Source organism: Aspergillus chevalieri, chromosome 3, assembly GCF_016861735.1.
Source record: "Aspergillus chevalieri M1 DNA, chromosome 3, nearly complete sequence".
Taxonomy (NCBI): domain Eukaryota; kingdom Fungi; phylum Ascomycota; class Eurotiomycetes; order Eurotiales; family Aspergillaceae; genus Aspergillus; species Aspergillus chevalieri.
In genome coordinates, this window is record NC_057364.1 from 705,544 (window position 1) to 722,839 (window position 17,296).

The window sequence follows — 17,296 nt, forward strand, 5'->3', positions numbered from 1 at the left end:
AGGATTCCGACATTGTGGGCAGTGGACTGGACCCTTAACGGCGCTGTTATCTTTGTTCCTTCTCCCTGACAGCTCAGAGAATTGATCTTTCTGGCCAAGAGAGCGGTTCTGCGGTGGTTGGTGATAGCGCATACTCCCCTCTCCTGTTTCTGGCTGCTGCCGTGAAACTGACCACGAACAAAACACACAAATAGACGAGATTACAACCCTCCCTCGTTTTTCTTCCACCGAAACGAAAATATTCATATTCAATGCCGTTGTCCCACTGATTTACCGTTGTTTGCGCCTTCTCGAACTTCTGTGACGTCGACTCGGTCGATGCTTGCCTGCTACGGCCCGCAACCATGACCATCCAGACACGGAGGCATTCCTCCGCCTACAAGGCCAACTCTAACCGTGTCCCCGACACCATCGACCTCGAAAAACAGCCCCCCGTTGCCCGATATAAACGTCGCCGTCGTAGCTCCTTCGATTCAGACAGCGATTTCGAGTCATCCCCGCCACCCCAGGCCGTCGCTACCTCCTACCAACAGGCTCAGCAGCAGCCCATGTTAGCACCTGCAGCCCTGCGGCGCACGCGCGCCGGGGTCGGCTTTCGCGTTCCTAATAGGATCATGCGATGGCTCTGCCTGGCGTTGTTTTCGGGGCTTGTACTTTTTATCGTGACACTTTTCCGATTTACGCTTGCCTCGTCTGTTATGAACGTTCATATCGAATTACCGAGACCGATGGCGAAACCGCCGGTATGGGAGAGCTTCCCGTTTTTGAAACGGTATCAAGGTGGTCTGAAGAGTCTGGTACCGCGTAAGGACAACGCGCCGGAATACCCTGGGGATGGATCGGAGGAATTGGGATTGGGAGCAGCAGATGCCATTGCGGAGGAAGAGAACCGCATTCAATCCAGAGACAATGGGGGTCTTCCGTTCTCCAGCTCGGTGTTCAATCCGTACCCCGAGTATTCATCACCGGAGTACGTGAAGAAATATGGCGAGAAGCGCGAGTGTTTCTTGGATGAAGAGCAAACGGTCAAGGTTCCACAGGTCCACTATTACCCAGGTGTTCCTCGTGGGTTCCCCGATGCTGTTATTGGATCGAATGAGGTGTTGGGGATAAAAGATGATGTTTGTTTCGACCGCTTCGGTCGTTTTGGTCCTTACGGGTTGGGATACAGTGTCAGAAAAGGAGGCATCGGCGCAGGATTGGAGGGCCACCGTGATGGCTCTGAACGTGTCTGGGAGGATCACCCTCCGGTAGATTTCCGTAAAGTGGACTGGGCTGCTGCTCAAAACCGTTGCGTGGCCAGCAACAACCATCGCTTTAAGGATCTGCCAGAGGCGCGACCGGATCGCTTCTTGTCCATGCCTGTCGGCGTTCCGAAACACGAAAAGCCATTGTCTACGAACGAGCAAAAGCATCCGCCAAAAACTGGTACGGACCGTTTGCCTCGGACAGCCGTCGTTATCCGGACTTGGTCTGATTTCCGTTACACACCTGAAGACATTCTGTACCTGCGCTCCCTCATTTCAGAGCTTTCTCTTCTGTCGGGCGGAGAATACGTGGTACATTTCCTCGTCCATGTGAAGGACCTGAACCTGCAAATCTGGGCTGATGACGAGATTTACGAGCGGGTACTCAACGATTCGCTCCCGGAGGAATTCCGCGGAATGGGAACTCTTTGGTCGGAAAAGCAGATGGAACTCATGTACCCCGGTCTGGAAGAGACCGGGATGCGAGGCCTGCCGATCTATGGTGTGTACCGGAGTACCTTCATGTGCATGCAGTACTTTGGCCACCAGCATCCGGAATATGACTACTACTGGAATTGGGAGATGGACGCGCGCAACACTGGTCACTGGTACCATTTCTTCGAGAAGGTCTCCAACTGGGCCAAAGCACAGCCCCGGAAGGGCCTTTGGGAACGCAGTGCTCGATTCTATGTTCCATCCGTGCACGGATCCTGGGAGGATTTCAAACAAATGGTACGGGTACAAACCGAGACCGGCACTAACAGCCCCAACAACATGTGGACAGACCCGAGCAAAGGAGGTCCTGGAATTGGTCGAGGTTCATGGCAAAGTCAGGGCGACCAGTCTATCTGGGGTCCCGTGCGCCCAGTTGAGCAGGACATCCTTGAGGTGGAAGGCGAAGGCATCCCCCCAACCACGATGGAGAAGGACAAGTATGAATGGGGTGTTGGCGAGGACGCAGACTTGATCGTGTTCAACCCGCTCTACGACCCCGAAGGCACAACCTGGATTCTTCGCGACGACGTGACAGGTTATAACAAGGACAACGGCATGCCCCCTCGACGCACCGTGATCATAACCGCCTCGCGCCTCTCCCGCAAACTCCTCCAAACCATGCACAAGGAAACCAGCCTCAAGCGCCACAGCATGTTCTCCGAAATGTTCCCCGCAACCACCGCCCTCCACCACGGCTTCAAGGCCGTATCCATTCCACACTCAATCTATATGGACCGCCGCTGGCCGACAACCTACCTCGAATCGGTCTTCAACGCCGGCCGCAACGGCGCGTCTGGTGGTGCTCGGACAGCCATCTTCGGCGAGCGCGAGCACAACTTCCGCGGTACGACTTTTTTCTACTCCGCAGGCTTCTCCCCTAACCTCTGGAGACGCTGGCTCGGATACCGGGTTGATAACGACGGTGGTGAGCAGGAGGAGCTGGCGGGTGAGGGGCGGATGTGTCTGCCACCGATGCTGTTACATCCGATCAAGGAAGTAGATATGGTGATTGACGACGGAGAGAAGTCGGAGAATGAGCTCCAGAATGATCAGGTTATTAAGGATGATTGATCTTGCTTATTTTGCTTCTGAGGATCTGTTTTGATGTATCTGGATAAAATATTTTCGATGTATATGTGTTGCGTGTTGGCTGCATACTTTGGATACACTACTATTGGAATCTGGATATCTGGCGAATAAAGGAGTTTTTTCAGCGAGCCATCTGCTATAGAAGATATCTGAATATGTCCGGATCTAAAAGATTGCTCTCTTTTCCTTGAGACTGGCTTGCTAATAGAATTATTTATGAACATGTTAAATTGGAAGAATTAATAATATTACAACTAGAATGTGAGTACCTGTGAAATCGACGCCGAAAGTGACCGCCAGTGAAGCCGTTTACGGCGTCATTTCCACGCGGCGTTTCAGCGACCATGGCGGGCAGGGTGGTCTGCTGGGAGTCGAAGGAAAAGGCGAAGAGGCCTTACTGGCGTGGGGGCTGAGGCAACAAGTTGTCTCATAGTTTTGCTGTCTGATTTGGACGGAGGAATAGCGTTTGCATATGTTTTGGGGGGGCTAGCTGGGGCTGGGTTGGCTGTGTGGCCTTGGTTATTTTGCATTGGCACCGGGTTGGGTGAAGTAGTTGTGCATGAAGGTCTGGAGGGCCTTGCTGAAAGACGAGGCCCTGGGGAGGCTTTTCTGTTTCATAGAGGAGACCTTCTTGTCTAGTAGGTTGAGGAACTTCAGTATCTCCTTGTCCTCCCCTTTTTCTTTTGTGGCCTGGGCTTGTAGGGCGATGCTGGCCTTTTTTTGCGAGCTCAAAGTTGTTTGTTTGGGCACTGTGGCTCCAGCATGGCTGATGGCGTCTGGGTTTCCATTTCAAAGTCCATGAACAGAGGTGTTGGGGGTGGAGGCGAGGCGCTTGGCTCGCCTGTATCTCCCTCCCTCTGGTTATCTGGCTTTTCGAGTTTTCGGTGTTTGCGGGCTTTCACTAGCGCGGCTATGCCTTGTTCCCGGGGGCTGTCCCCATAGCGGAGACCGCCTGAGGCGTGGCCTCTGGCCGAATGCCTGGTGACAGGCGGGCATTATTCTTGCGTCCGTGCTTGTAGTTTAGCTAGGTGACAGTTCCGATCTGCCCGTTGTATGTCCCGCTCCGGGACCAGGGATTTCCCCGCTTCCGCTTCCAAGGAAGCGTGGGAATACCCGACCCTCGACGTCAAATAGTTACACACACATACACACATACGCACATATAGATAGACGAGCACTCAATCAGCTGTGTACACACACGTACGATCGATAGGCGATATACCACTTCTTCTAAGCTATATCTCTCCGTATAGGCCTTGTTAGTCACGGAATAATCGACTCCCGAGTTCCCCTTTGAGCTAACCGAGACCACGCTCCAACAGCCACGTCAGCAGGAACGAGCCACATGGCGCTATACTGCGACCACTATACCAACAAACAGTAGTATTGGGCCTCGTACGATCCTTCAGTGAGGCTGCGTTCCTGTTGCCACTAGCTCCCAAGAATGATGACTGTTAACAGCTCCTGGAGGAGTCAAGTAGTCAGCCCATTCCACAATCTGTCTGGGAAACACCATCAAATGAACAACAGTCGCCATGGGTCAATCGCAGTCAACCGACCGTCCAGAGCTCTATGAATTTCCTCCTCCAGTGCAGACCCGCGGTATTACTCCCCATATTTCCTTCAAGATGGCATGAACTAATTGTTATGTAGATGAGTTGACTCAAAGACACGCGGATAGAACCGCGAGTGGTTTGGGTGAGGAGAGACACTGGTTCGAGAAGGTGTTCAACATCTTCTGCGACACATCGGAGTCAACAAAATGTCTGTTGATTGGTGTGGTTAAGACCGGCACGATAGAAAACTAATTGGATCCAGTCTGGTCGGAAAAGAGCCTCGCGAACTTTTTGCAGAGCACCTTTCCCCTCGATTTAGGAGCAATTCTCATGGAAGCCGTCCCTATTATACACCGATATCTGCTGCGGTTAGGCTCGTTTCCATACCAGAATGATCCGGAAGAACTTCTCATCCAGAGAGTGCTGCGCACGGCAGTCATTCTTTTGTCCAACTTTCTGGGGGACGTGGATAGTGCATATTTCTCCAATAACGAGCGACGGATCTGCTTCCAGAGTATGGCCAGCTTGGCTTCAGGGAAAGTATCCCGGAATAAGAGTCTGCGAGAAGAAGCTGATGACCGTGATCTGATAAATGTCCTTTCTGGGATGAAGAATCGGCGTAGACACCCAGATCAACCTAAAGTGATGATTCAAGGCCCTAAGCAGCCCCTCCCTCGCAGTTCCCGTCCTCTTGGTCAAGAGATTTGGATCAATTCATTCCAACGGATGAGTTCCGGTCGCTTCTACGTCTGATGGTGGTTTTGAATTTATTCAGTAGCGGCATTGAGGCTAAAGATTTCGCAACATCCATTCCACAAACGGAAAAGGTTGCAGACTGCTTACTGGCGGCATTTCAAGCGGGCCCAAATGGTATTTCCTGGGATGTATTTGATCGAGTGATAAAAAACGACATGGTGAGAAACACTGAGTATATCCTATTTGGTACTATACTCACCGTAGTAGCCCTGCTTACTCTTAGGCTTGTCTCGACTCCTAAGTCCCCTGGCCTGTTCCAGGCCTTTGCCTCAGAACAGATATCCCTCATCATTAAGTGAGATGCAGGCATTCCTCAGAGAATCATATAACCCATCTGCGCACCGTGAGGCGCCCTCTTCAGGCTATATCTTCAGCCTCCCGATTCTCAGCCAACTTGGAATCATGTTACCCCGTTACCTTCTTTTAGAAGGCGTGTCTGTTGATTGGACTGCTAGAATTAATCAGCTGGACCTGGGTAAACTGAAGGACCATATAACTGAAACACCGCCCATCGTTCTTCTGGTCTCTGGAAGCAGTCAGGATCAGCAAGTTAGGTTTGGTCTCTTCTATCCCAAAGGATCTGTCGAGGAAGAAAGGCCTTGTATATTTCAATTAGAGCCCGTGCACCGTGTTCTTCGGACCCCGTCTTCAAAAAAGGAAAATGTCTCGATCCAGGTTGATTTGGACAAGAATAAGAACCCAATTTTAGCAGCTTTGATCACCTGGAAGAGGGAATCATCTATTGCCTATGAGCCAGACGGGGAGGGTTCAGCCTTGATTGGCAGGCTCGCCATTGAGTATGACACGATGAGCCTTGTTGTGAGTGAGGAAGGGCTTGGTCGCTTTACAGTGCAGAGGGAGAACTATCCCAAGATCGATGAACATTTTCGTGTTGATGTGGTTGAACTTCTCAAGTGTGACCATCAAAGAGTTTTTGTGGGGGACTTTGATTATTGAATCATCAAAGTTTTGATCGTGATGAATTTTGTTAGTTTGCTACATTGAAATCAATTTATACCCACTGACTGTATGTATGCCAAAGATGGACGAACTATATGTACTCAACTTCAGTAGGCGCTTGTTGACATTTGCACCTCGCTTCGGTCACACTTCTGTACGATAGCTTTTTTCTACAACTATTCAACTGACTATCTGATTGTTTACTATCTATCGTCAACTATCAATCTATCTATTGGGTGGCCATCCGGTGAAGTTTTCTATAGCGCTTTGAAGAAGCATTACTTATACGAGTCATTGAAGCCAAGAGGAATTGATGGCAAATGGCTTGTCGCTGCTAGTAGTGGTCTAGGTTTGTCAATGAGCCGCATGCTATAGTGAAGTGTATATATGGAAAGATTTTTCGGTTTTTCCTAACTGTCATATAGATACATTCGTCAAGTATTTGGAACGCCAGTAACCAAACTCCAAATAAAAGAAAATGACAGTTATCATAAAAGCCCACCATTTTCACCGGGTGATCTACTCGCACTTCTCCTTGTCCACGGTGATTGTTTTGAGAAACGCTTCGGTGATACAGTTGTTGCCGGCAACCTTGCCGATGACGTTGTACGGCTGGCTCTTCTTTTGAAGCTCCTCTCCTATGGAACAAGATGTCAGTTCTCCAGATCACTATAAGATTGAATATACGCAAGCTGCTTACCTTGCTGCTGGAGGTATTTATAAATGTCCGCGAGGCCATCCTGCCCTTCATGACCCTCCTTAACAACACCACCCTTCACTTCGCCGAACGTTTCATATGAGTTTGGCTTGCTGACCTTCTTCCAGTTGGCAACATCCTCATCCTTCCCATCGTCGTCAATATTGTAGTGGTCGGCCCACCAGGTATCACTGTTAGCTGACCAAGAGGAACCGATGTACTTGTCGCCGGGCTTGCCGCCCGGATCCTTCATCAGATCAAAGGCCTTGGCCAGGAATGTCTGTCGGCCTTGCTTTTGGTACATGCCCGCGACTAAGCGGACATGGGAGGTCCCCGCGAAGCATGCTTCCTTCTGATTGTGCGCCTGCCATTTCTCAAGGAAGACTAGTATTTCTTGTTGTCTAATTGGGCGTCGCCAGCGATTTTTGGGATGGCGGCATAATTGTCCCTTTGCATAGAGTGCTGCCATTGGTCTGAAGATCCCTTCCCATTTCTACCAGCAGGTTTCTAATATGAGTGACATCATATCGTTGTCCGTAAGGCTGGCTCCCGTTAAAGAAGTTGCTTCCCAGACTCCCGGCGTCGGATGCCACCGTAGACATCGCTAAAAGATTGATCTCAGTTCCTATAATGACATAGACGTTTAACAGACTAGTGAAATAAAGGCGCTCCTTCAGTTCTCTTAAGTCCGCCGGCGAAAACACTCATCATTAATCGTGCGGATGCTGTCGATTCCAAGTTAGAATTGAAACTTCTTTTGTTGACGTCCCAATCGAGTCTGGCTCTTTGCCAGTGCATATGTGGATAATGTGAGGGCCTAAATTGTTGAGAACGTTGTAACTTGATCATAATTCCCTTTTAAATATGCTGTCCTGAACCCCTTTATTTGCCTAAACTTTGAACTCGGGGTCCATGTGTACTTCCGCAAGGTTCCGCGGAGAAGACAAAAAGAACCCAGCATTCGGCACAACCAGCAGCTGATATACCAGCTTGTTCACTGACTGGGCGTTTCTCGGGCATTCAGGATAGAGCAGGGAAGGCAATTCGGAGGCTCAGGATTGGTAACACGAGAGCTCTCTGCTACCATGCCCCTTGAGATATGCTTTTAGGGTTCCTTGTTGGTACTGCTTACCTGTGTATACGCAATCCTATCACCTGGGGAGTGGATGTCCCTGCATAAATTCATCATGTTTTGGTACTATCATACGTCTCTCTGCCGACTACGTACTCCATAACTCCGTGTACAACCAAATGTCCCTAGTGCGTAGCATAATTGTCCTAATCTGGTCGAGCCAAACCTCAACTCAAGAAGATGCCGGAGAAACTTCATTGTAACCCTAAACGACTCTCTCCGCCCTTCAACCTCTGAAAAATCAAACTCCCTTGAACGGTACGATTCCAACGGCCCTGGCCGTTTACCTTGGAATAGATCTTTCATATACGCCACGGGCATGGTTCCTCGATAGACATGGAGCATATGATCGAGAGTAATCAAATATTCCAATAGGATATTCATTCTATACAGACTAAATATTACTTGAGTTAACCTACAAGTAGATGAGCTCCCCCCAAAGTAAACCCTATATCAGACAACCCTTCCGCTCTTAAAATCCACTTGATCCATCCCACTAGTCTTCAAAAGATGCCGATGCAGAGCAGTCATAATCCTAACAAATTCCCTCATTCTTGATTCCTTCCGTAATTCAAACGACTCTGAATGATGCAGCTTAAACGTTTCAGACAGTCGCCGGTGCGCAAAGAGATTCCTCAAGTATGTCCCAGACACTACTGCCAGACACACATGAGCCACCGTGCGCTCAGTAGTAACCAAATAGGCCTCGTAGTCGTCAAGATCTGGGTTCTCATTGTAGGATAGGACAAGCTGGAGAAGGGCCTGTGGGACTTCGTGCTTGGCTTCTCTTGAGCGGCAGTTTTCTCTTACTATCTGGATAAATGCTAATATTAACGCATATTATGCGGAAGTCGGATTATATTAATTGAGAGAAGAACAAGGGGCTTTCCATAGTCAGTAAAAGATGACCGATACTGATGCCCTTTCATAATGGCCCCATCAGCTGAGAATCTACCGCGGACGTTCAGAGTGGGGATTTTGAAAGAAGTAGAAAAGCAATTTGCTGCCCTCCTTTTCACTTTCTCGTTAGATTCAATTCAAATTTAGGTACGGTCTCACCATGATACTTACCATTTGTCGCCAATCCCAGCTGGCCACGTTGTCTCGTCGATAATACTTGTAAGGACACCAATATGCGGGAAAAGATGATCATCTTCACCAACCACTGTGTTCTTGCCCCTTAAATCACTAAGTTCCCGACGAAAACGGCAGTAATGTTCTTGTTCATGATCCAAGCCCGTCTTTTTCACGCCATTGGGGGTTGTGTTGAGAGGATTTGCGATTTCCTCGAACTCTGTCGCGTTATGAAGTTTCAGTATACTTCCAGCCCGGAAATATATAGATACCCACTCTCTTCCCCGTCCTCGGAGATATTCAATGGGGTCCACAATTTCCTCTGCAGGTACACCGGTAGTCAATCTGACATTTGCTAGCTCCAGATGCTTCTCCGTCCATTTCTTCGGTATTTGCAGGAGCATCTGCGCCGTCCGTCTTGGGTTTCTCTTCTGTACTCTGTCCGTCAATCCCTGTGTTGAAGAAGATGTAGAAGATAAACACGCTTATATCTGACATTTTGTAGTTCTGACGTTTGTTTGCTCTACTGGCCTGAGGCCATACTAGGTATTGTTGCCTATCCGGGTATGGTGGTTTGGAGCCTGAACTAGCCTGATTAGGCATAGCGCATCTACAAGATCCTTTAAGATACGGAAAACACCTCAGGCAGTAATTAACTTCCTGTTATCAAGATATCCAATTATCCATTCCATAACCATTCGGTCTGAGATAGCCAGTCTATCCCACAATACCACAGTATGACTCAAAACCCGCACAGCCCAGTCCCGTACATCGCGGAAATGCTACTCCGTACATAACTGCTATGCATCGTACAACAATGCAGATCTGCCTGCCTGGCTCCGTGGGTGCGTAGTATATCAGCGGCCAGACTTGTGTTCTGTACTTTGTACGAGTGCTGTGTACACCGCATGATCATGGATTATCGGAGGATTTATGCCACGGAGTCATGTGCATAGTACTATTAGAAGTAGTGCTGGACGGAGGTCTTTCCATATGTAGGTGGCGATAGGTGGCTGGCAGGTTGGCTGGCTGGCTGAACGCAATAATGTACATGTATTCTACGTGTCGATACTCTGTAGTTTGTTTTATTGGCATAAAATGACGGTTACTTGGTGCGGTGTAAATCCTATTTAAGTCTATTCCTGGACTAGTTATGGGCTATTTGTACGGAGTACGGGGTTTATACTACAGAGCTGAGAGTAAGGAGTGGAGCATGATGCAACCTTGACGATGGGGAATGGTCAAAACATTCCAGGTTCAGTGGTTATCAACCACAGAAAGGCATGTCACATGGACTGTACATAGTATGAATATAAGAGCATTGGTGCGCTTGTTTTGAGTTGTGGTTTATTCGTGAGGTCTTGCAGACCAACTCTACTTGTATCTTATGCGGAGTGCTACCAAGTCATGGTAAGCAACCTCACCACAACAACAACCACCAATTGGGCATATGTCTAACCATTCAACCAGACAAACCACTACCCACCAATCCCCTTCCTCCCCTCCCTCCTCGACCTCAACCTCAACCTCACCTTCAGCAACGACACCACAACAACAACCACCCTCTTAACCCTCCTCACAATCCCCCTCCTCCTCTTCCTCTCCCACACAATCCGCAAAGATTATGCTGCCTTCATCGCCCTCGGCCCCGGCGGCGTGCCCCAATCCCCAAAAGGCTACATTGGCTTCTGCTGTCTCCGCCCCTTCGCCCTCCGCAATCCCTTCGAACCACCTCGCCTACCCCCGACGCTCTATCCACAAGATGGATATCTTGCATCCGACGCGCTACCGACACGGAAGGGCCCTCGACCGGTAGTCAAGGGGATAGCGCCGCAGCGGCAGTTAACACAGCAGGGCAACCAGACGACGTATGAAATGCTGAGCCAGGAGTTGTTGACTCTGGTGCGGATGCATACGCATACGCATGGGTTATACACGGATACGTCGTGTTTTGAGAAACACAGCGTGGGGGTGTTTGTTGCGGAGAAGTTCAGGTCCCGCGTGACTTGTAATGGGGAGGTGTGTCATGCGCATCCGAGTGATGGGAGCATGCATTTGTGTCTGCATCCGGCGGATGTCAAGGTGTTTCTGGTCAAGGGATGGGGACAGAGGCATCCCATCGCGCGGGAGAAAAGCTGGTGGTGGCGGGTGTTGAGGACGGGGAAGAGGAAGTTGCCGCCGAATTTCGTGATGGTGTATGCGCCGAGAGATGAAAAGGAGCTGAGGGTGATTGTCGACATCGTGCGGGCGGCCATCTGTTGGGTTAGTGGAAGGGGGTTGCGATGGGAGAGGGAATGTGTGATGGAAGATTGAGGAGATGGCGTAATAGCATAATTAACGGAATCTCTTTCTTATACCTACTGAAGACAGTTTATGCTAAAAAGACAATGCTCATGACCATCCTCAGGTGAATCGTAAATTCTGTTCTCAGACAGTAGCAACGCACATAGAGAGAAAAAAAAAAAAAAAAACACAGGCAAGAAAAAGAAATGAAATAATAAACACGATTTAAAACACAAGAGTATTCGTTGGATCGACGCCGGGACGAAAGAGAAACGAAGCTATTAGCATAAAATCAAGAGCCGTTAGAGAACACAAAAGGAAGCACCGAGGTAACAGTTCCCTTCCCTACACGTGGTGCCTTTTTGATTTTTCTGTCGGCGGCCCCAATGTCCCATCCATCACCCGCAACTCCCTGCCAAGCAAGTTCTAGGTATAATCTCTTCCAGTTCATCTCATTACAACGGGTTTAGTCACGGTTCGTTTTCCGCAGAGCGTCGGCGAGCCACTCGAGACCTTCGTAGAGACCATCACCGGTGGTAGCGCAGGTGGATTGGATGAACTAGTGAAACATTAAATTAGTAAACAGCAGTTAGAACGGTAATGAGCAGTTAAACTTACCCAAGCACGGCGGGTGAGACTCTGCAGACCAAGCTGCTGGGTAATCTCGGCGGGGCTCATGGCGTTCTAGAAAGTAGACATCAGTATCCAGAGTCGAGCCGCAATCGCATGTGACAAAACCATACCGGCAAATCTTGCTTGTTAGCGAAAACAAGGAGGAGAGCGTCACGGAGTTCATCTTCGTTCAGCATACGCTGCAACTCTTCGCGGGCCTCGACGATACGGTCACGGTCGTTGCTGTCAACAACGAAGATGATACCCTGAGTGTTCTGGAAGTAGTGTCTCCAGAGGGGACGGATCTTGTCCTGGCCACCGACATCCCACACGGTGAATTGAATGTTCTTGTACTCGACGGTCTCGACGTTGAAACCTATAAACGGGATGTCAGTCCCACGTGCTCAATACCCGAGACTGTGTTCCATGCGCAAAACATTCCGACGACGGAAACGACCCTAAAATACACGTTGGTGGTCGAGGGAGAAGGACTGACCAATTGTGGGGATGGTGGTGACGATTTCACCCAACTTCAGCTTATACAGGATGGTGGTCTTTCCGGCGGCGTCGAGACCGACCATCAGGATTCGCATCTCCTTACGACCCCATAGTCTGTCGAACAACTTCGAGAAGGTGAGACCCATGTTTGCGGTGGTGAAAGTATGTCCTCGAGGCCCTGAATAGAAAAGCGCAAAGTGTTAGATAAGGACGAGATCAGAAGTGTGAGATGTTCGGTAATGGAAGGGAATGGTGAATGGGGTAGTGGCGGTGGTGGTGTGTTTTTGGATGAGATATTAAAGGACACGGGGTAAGCACCGACTGCACGAGGGAAACAATAGGATTCAGGATTTGTTCCTTTCCGAGGAAGGTTAAGGCTGAAAGAGAAGAAAGGAGAAGGACGGTGAAGACGATGAAGTGTGATGGATCAGGGGTGGAAAAGACACAGAGGGAAAGGGAAAGGGAAGGGAAGAATCCCATGCGGCGGGCGACAAGGACACAAGTAGCAAAATACTGAGTAGTGTTCCGAAAAAGGCCAGGTAGACGGACAACCACGAGGTAGGAGAAGATCTGAGAGCGACTTACCGAGAGAGAAAGAGAGAGAGATAAGGTGATATTAGGTGTAGTAAACGTGACGCTGAAGACGAGAAAAAAGAAGAGCGTCAGACGTGAATATAGAACAGTCCAAGTGGTTTAGTTGGAATTTGGTGCCAGGTCGAGGAGTGCGGCGGTCGGCGTAGCTTCCGTCACTAGGCCGTGAACAGGAGCAGGTACAGGTTATTAGGTACCAGAACGATTATAGAATTGGATTAAAATAGAGTATAGAATATTTCTACTGAAATGAAGAGTTATAGGCGACTGTATATAATCTCTCTGTCCTCAAAATGCCACCTTTTCTGCATAGACATTCCCTCTCCGAAAAGGACACGGTGTTTCCGCACCAGATTTGTGCCGTCTTTGCCTCTTCAAGTATGGAGAGGCCACAAGACACCCATCCGCCGTCCATGGGCAATCCCCATCCACTTTATTATGTGTCCCCAGTCGCTGATAGGTTCCCTGGAATCTGGACATTATAGTGGGCCTCTACGCGTCATACTCAAAAACAGGTATCTATGGATGCTGGCCGCACCGTTAGCATGGCTGTGTACGAGTTACCGAACAAGGGCTCTGATAAAGCCACTCCGAGCCATAGTACCGGTGAAGGCAGCATACAAGATGTCTGTTCGCTCATACTTACATCCATACTTTTTGTCTGCCTATCTGTCCACGCAAAATTTGAGAATGACTCTTAACATTCACATATCACCGTCCAACAGGCGACATGAAACTAACATCAATTCCACCACCTGATCTCGTGGTCATCGAATTTAAGAGTATAGCAGCACTCCAACAAGAAGCAGAAGCCCTTCATCGCAAGCTCAATGAAGATGGCGAGACTGGCAACCAATATCTCGTGGTGAAGAAAATGCCCAGGGGTGCCTCAATCCTCCTAGGCGTGTACCGCAAGATGATGGACAGCGTTACTTACAGAATTAGCTGGGAAGGCGAAAAGGGACAGATCAGAATCATCCCATCGCCTGCTTATGCCATGATTATTAGAAGCTTGACTGACAAGATCACCGACGCCCTTCTCGACAAAGGCGTTGAAATTTTCGAATTTGGGTGGGGGAGCACGACGGCTTATCGTTCGTTAACCGGGCATGGTGGGAAACAACCTGATGATTGTTTCTTGCCACCAACGAGACGAACATTACCCGCAGAAGAAGTCAAGTGGCCGACTCTCGTCATGGTATCGGGAATGAGTGAATCCCAGGAAAAGGTGTTCGAGGATGCCAGCTGGTGGTTCGAGAATAGCTGTGGTCAAGTTCGCATGGTGATCACTCTTTTGATCAACAGAGCAAAGAAAACTGTCGACTGGGAGATGCGGCAGCTAGCAAAACCGGGCCAGTTACCCCCTGGGAGGTCCTATTTCACAAAACCATATCTGGATATGCCCCCTTTGGCTTTGCAGCATCCTGCTGATCAGCAGCAGTACATCTCGCAAATGGGACATATCAGCCAGAATCGAGAAATTAAAAACATGCGAATGTACATTCACTTCCGGGCTTTATTTGATCGTAAACCTGGGCCCCGGGAAACAGACATCCAGCTGAGTGCGCATGATCTTATCGACATTGCTAAATATCTTTAGCAGGAAGTTAGAATAAGACATCAAGCAATGCCTAATTTGATCTGCTATCTATCTGTTGTACTGGATTCCATAAAATAACAACATGAGGTATATTGTTTTTCTGGTAGCTACAAATGCATTTGCATGGTTTCCCTACCAATTAATCAGTTCCGCTCAACGCCCTCCCTTCGAGGGCGCGACATCCGATGCTTCGAAAAGCGAAAGAATGTCCGGAACAACGACTTGTAAATCGTCTTTCCCTCCACTGTATCACTAGCAACGCCAAATACCACCAGCAGGACAAAGGACAGGAACACGATCACCCCAAAACTCACCCAGTACTGATTGATCGTGTACACGCCTTTGACTTCCGCCAGCTCGGTTGAGAAGTATCCGGTCATTAGACTGACCGGCAGGAACAGAATTGTCACTTTGGCGAGCAGGACAGTTACTCTTGTTAGCTTCTCGACGGCTTGTGAGTCTTTCAGGGCGATTAAGTTGAAGTTCTGGGTTCAATCGGTCAACACCTGAATTCATCAAGAGCATGGGGTGTGGCTCACCAGGAATGTCAGAGACTCCTTTTCTACCAAGCACGATTCAATTTCCGATAAACAATAGAGCTTAATCCGGTCCAACAGCCGTTCAAACCGAGCCACAGCCGCAGAGCTCAATTGAACACCCACTTGAGTATCATAGTTGCTGATCAAGCTTAGGTTGCTCTGCTGTGTCGGCTGTCGCAGATCTCCAAAGTCGCTCTCCATAAAAGCGCTGCCAATTGTGAACGCTGGTCGGTTCTTTGCTTCTTCACGGAGCAAGCGCTGTCGTTGTAGTAGGCGCCACATGATGAGTTCGTAGCTTTGGTATACCCGTTTCAGAACCGCTAACTGTCTACCTAGCCAGTGTAGTTCGCCAACCAATTCGACCGCCGGTCTGTTTAACATATCTCCTCTCTGTATTTCGCCTATTAGATAAATGCAACGACATGGACGAACGGGTTTCCTACCAGCTGATCAAGAGACACTCCGTACTTGTGCTCGCGCTTCGCAACAAGACTATAGCTCGAAAACCAGTCATCGAAGATATAGTAGAAGAGCAAACTAGGGCTGTCCTCTTGTTTGATACTCTGATCTGGCGCGGCGCTGCTGTTGAGACCCCGTACCCTAATCGTGACCAGCGACTCGCTCTCAGATGTGGCAGAGTATTGTCTAGATACACCAGAGAAGATGAATCGGATGTTTCTGCGTACCGTTCCTAGGACGGTTCTGACTTCGTCTGGTAACGGTCCTGCTGGTCTGGGATAGGGGTTTTCTTGTATCGACACGACGGTACCTTGGATAGAGTCAGTATAAGAAAGCAAGAACTTGAACAGAATATATGCCGTACCGTCGTCGAAAAGTATTAGCCATGACCACAACCGCTTCCCATCTGGTAAATCTTTCCCATTGCTAATCTGAACTTTTGAAGTCACATAGAGAGAATTATATCCAATACAAGTATCTGGAATATCCATTAGCATGTTCCAAGCAGACATACGGATAAGTTGTTGTCATACATCTCGGGCCATGATCCACAGAACAAAAATGCCAAATCTGGTTTGCAACTTGCGCGAAAGTGAGACCCTTGAACGACGCAGCTCTGTGTATTTCCTCCATATCCATATCCAAATCTCTCATCGAAATTCCGCTCTCGAGGTCATCTACTCCGGTCTGGGTTGATTGGTCTATACTCTTGCGTCGCGAACGCCTAGAACGAAGAGTACTCGCGCCGGGGGAAATGGGAACCGGTTCTTCGGGCTTTGGTGTCGGTGCTTGTACCACGGGCTCGGTGCACATCATTCCTTGCAACCGTTCTGAGACGCCATAATGGCTCATGATTGTCTTGATCGTCTTTTTCTGTTCCTCTGGAGCCCAGATATTACTGTTCAAGTCAGTGAAGCCCCTCTAAGCGACAGTTATCCACTTACATCCACCGCGTTCCAAAGCATCTTGGCTTCTAGAGACGAAAGCATCAGCATACGATCCTAACCAAGCGCAATCTTTGTCGACTCCAGTCAACACTTACTGGGCTGCGGAGTAGCGACGCGATATCGTCTCTTTCCAAGTTCACTGCGCACCATGCGTCTTCATTCCCAAAATCCAACACGAAATTCCGTGTGTGCGCGCCCTCGAGCAGGTGTAGATATGTCTGGAAGTTCGCCTCGTCATCGATGTCGCAAAATTTGTCGCAAATGTGGGGTTGTTTATCAAAACTCGAGTAATATTCATACGGCTTCTGGAAAGCCGAAGATGTTGAAAATCCAGATTCGGTCATTTTCGGGGCTGAAAACCAAGGTACTTTGTACAAGACATCAACTGAATGCTCCCGGCAAGAAGTATTTTATTATTTACAAGAAAGAGGGAAAGAGCCTCGCATATTTATAACTACTGCCGATCTATCATTCACCTCGCAAATGACCCCAATCATCTGCGACATACAGACTTGTCTTGTGACTGCCTGCCGGGACTCTCTCAGCATAAGCTGATTTAGCCGCCGAGTCGCACATGGGCGCGTCGCTGTTGGTAGACGACTTGCCATGATTGGTCGCAGCGACTGCGAAATCGCCACCTCTGGGTCGGGCCGCCGTCAAGGATTGAATTTATGATTATCTGTTTCTGGTGTTATTGAGATCGCGTTATACATAGAACTGTACTTTATTTAGATTTGGCCTGGTTGGACTCATGGATCAGA

At 48.9% G+C, this 17,296-nt stretch overlaps 9 protein-coding genes across 9 annotated transcripts; 6 read left to right on the forward strand and 3 right to left on the reverse strand.

The window, feature by feature from the left end:
• Positions 1-344: 344 nt before the first annotated feature.
• Positions 345-2,813, forward strand: ACHE_30253S (DUF3405 domain-containing protein; the record flags this gene model as incomplete). Its single annotated transcript, XM_043276850.1, has 1 exon — positions 345-2,813. The coding sequence occupies one exon, from the start codon at positions 345-347 to the stop codon at positions 2,811-2,813; it is 2,469 nt and encodes an 822-aa protein (XP_043134788.1).
• Positions 2,814-4,366: 1,553 nt separating this feature from the next.
• On the forward strand, positions 4,367-4,639 carry ACHE_30254S (uncharacterized protein; the record flags this gene model as incomplete). The annotated part of the gene is made up of 2 exons (XM_043276851.1): positions 4,367-4,433; positions 4,485-4,639. 2 exons carry the CDS (start codon positions 4,367-4,369, stop codon positions 4,637-4,639), a joined length of 222 nt encoding a protein of 73 aa, XP_043134789.1.
• Positions 4,640-4,717: 78 nt separating this feature from the next.
• ACHE_30255S (uncharacterized protein) lies at positions 4,718-5,140 on the forward strand (the record flags this gene model as incomplete). The annotated part of the gene is made up of 1 exon (XM_043276852.1): positions 4,718-5,140. The coding sequence occupies one exon, from the start codon at positions 4,718-4,720 to the stop codon at positions 5,138-5,140; it is 423 nt and encodes a 140-aa protein (XP_043134790.1).
• A 303-nt stretch (positions 5,141-5,443) lies between these two features.
• Positions 5,444-6,100, forward strand: ACHE_30256S (uncharacterized protein; the record flags this gene model as incomplete). The annotated part of the gene is made up of 1 exon (XM_043276855.1): positions 5,444-6,100. The coding sequence occupies one exon, from the start codon at positions 5,444-5,446 to the stop codon at positions 6,098-6,100; it is 657 nt and encodes a 218-aa protein (XP_043134791.1).
• A 522-nt stretch (positions 6,101-6,622) lies between these two features.
• Positions 6,623-7,104, reverse strand: ACHE_30257A (uncharacterized protein; the record flags this gene model as incomplete). The annotated part of the gene is made up of 3 exons (XM_043276856.1): positions 6,623-6,741; positions 6,804-6,843; positions 6,919-7,104. 3 exons carry the CDS (start codon positions 7,102-7,104, stop codon positions 6,623-6,625), a joined length of 345 nt encoding a protein of 114 aa, XP_043134792.1.
• Positions 7,105-10,413: 3,309 nt separating this feature from the next.
• On the forward strand, positions 10,414-11,319 carry ACHE_30258S (uncharacterized protein; the record flags this gene model as incomplete). The annotated part of the gene is made up of 2 exons (XM_043276857.1): positions 10,414-10,416; positions 10,477-11,319. 2 exons carry the CDS (start codon positions 10,414-10,416, stop codon positions 11,317-11,319), a joined length of 846 nt encoding a protein of 281 aa, XP_043134793.1.
• A 436-nt stretch (positions 11,320-11,755) lies between these two features.
• arfA (putative ADP-ribosylation factor) lies at positions 11,756-12,545 on the reverse strand (the record flags this gene model as incomplete). The annotated part of the gene is made up of 4 exons (XM_043276858.1): positions 11,756-11,848; positions 11,908-11,973; positions 12,033-12,277; positions 12,398-12,545. 4 exons carry the CDS (start codon positions 12,543-12,545, stop codon positions 11,756-11,758), a joined length of 552 nt encoding a protein of 183 aa, XP_043134794.1.
• A 1,175-nt stretch (positions 12,546-13,720) lies between these two features.
• On the forward strand, positions 13,721-14,590 carry ACHE_30260S (uncharacterized protein; the record flags this gene model as incomplete). Its single annotated transcript, XM_043276859.1, has 1 exon — positions 13,721-14,590. One exon carries the CDS (start codon positions 13,721-13,723, stop codon positions 14,588-14,590), a length of 870 nt encoding a protein of 289 aa, XP_043134795.1.
• Positions 14,591-14,733: 143 nt separating this feature from the next.
• ACHE_30261A (uncharacterized protein) lies at positions 14,734-16,879 on the reverse strand (the record flags this gene model as incomplete). Its single annotated transcript, XM_043276860.1, has 7 exons — positions 14,734-15,075; positions 15,130-15,519; positions 15,573-15,898; positions 15,953-16,066; positions 16,122-16,486; positions 16,533-16,561; positions 16,631-16,879. 7 exons carry the CDS (start codon positions 16,877-16,879, stop codon positions 14,734-14,736), a joined length of 1,815 nt encoding a protein of 604 aa, XP_043134796.1.
• Positions 16,880-17,296: the final 417 nt, after the last annotated feature.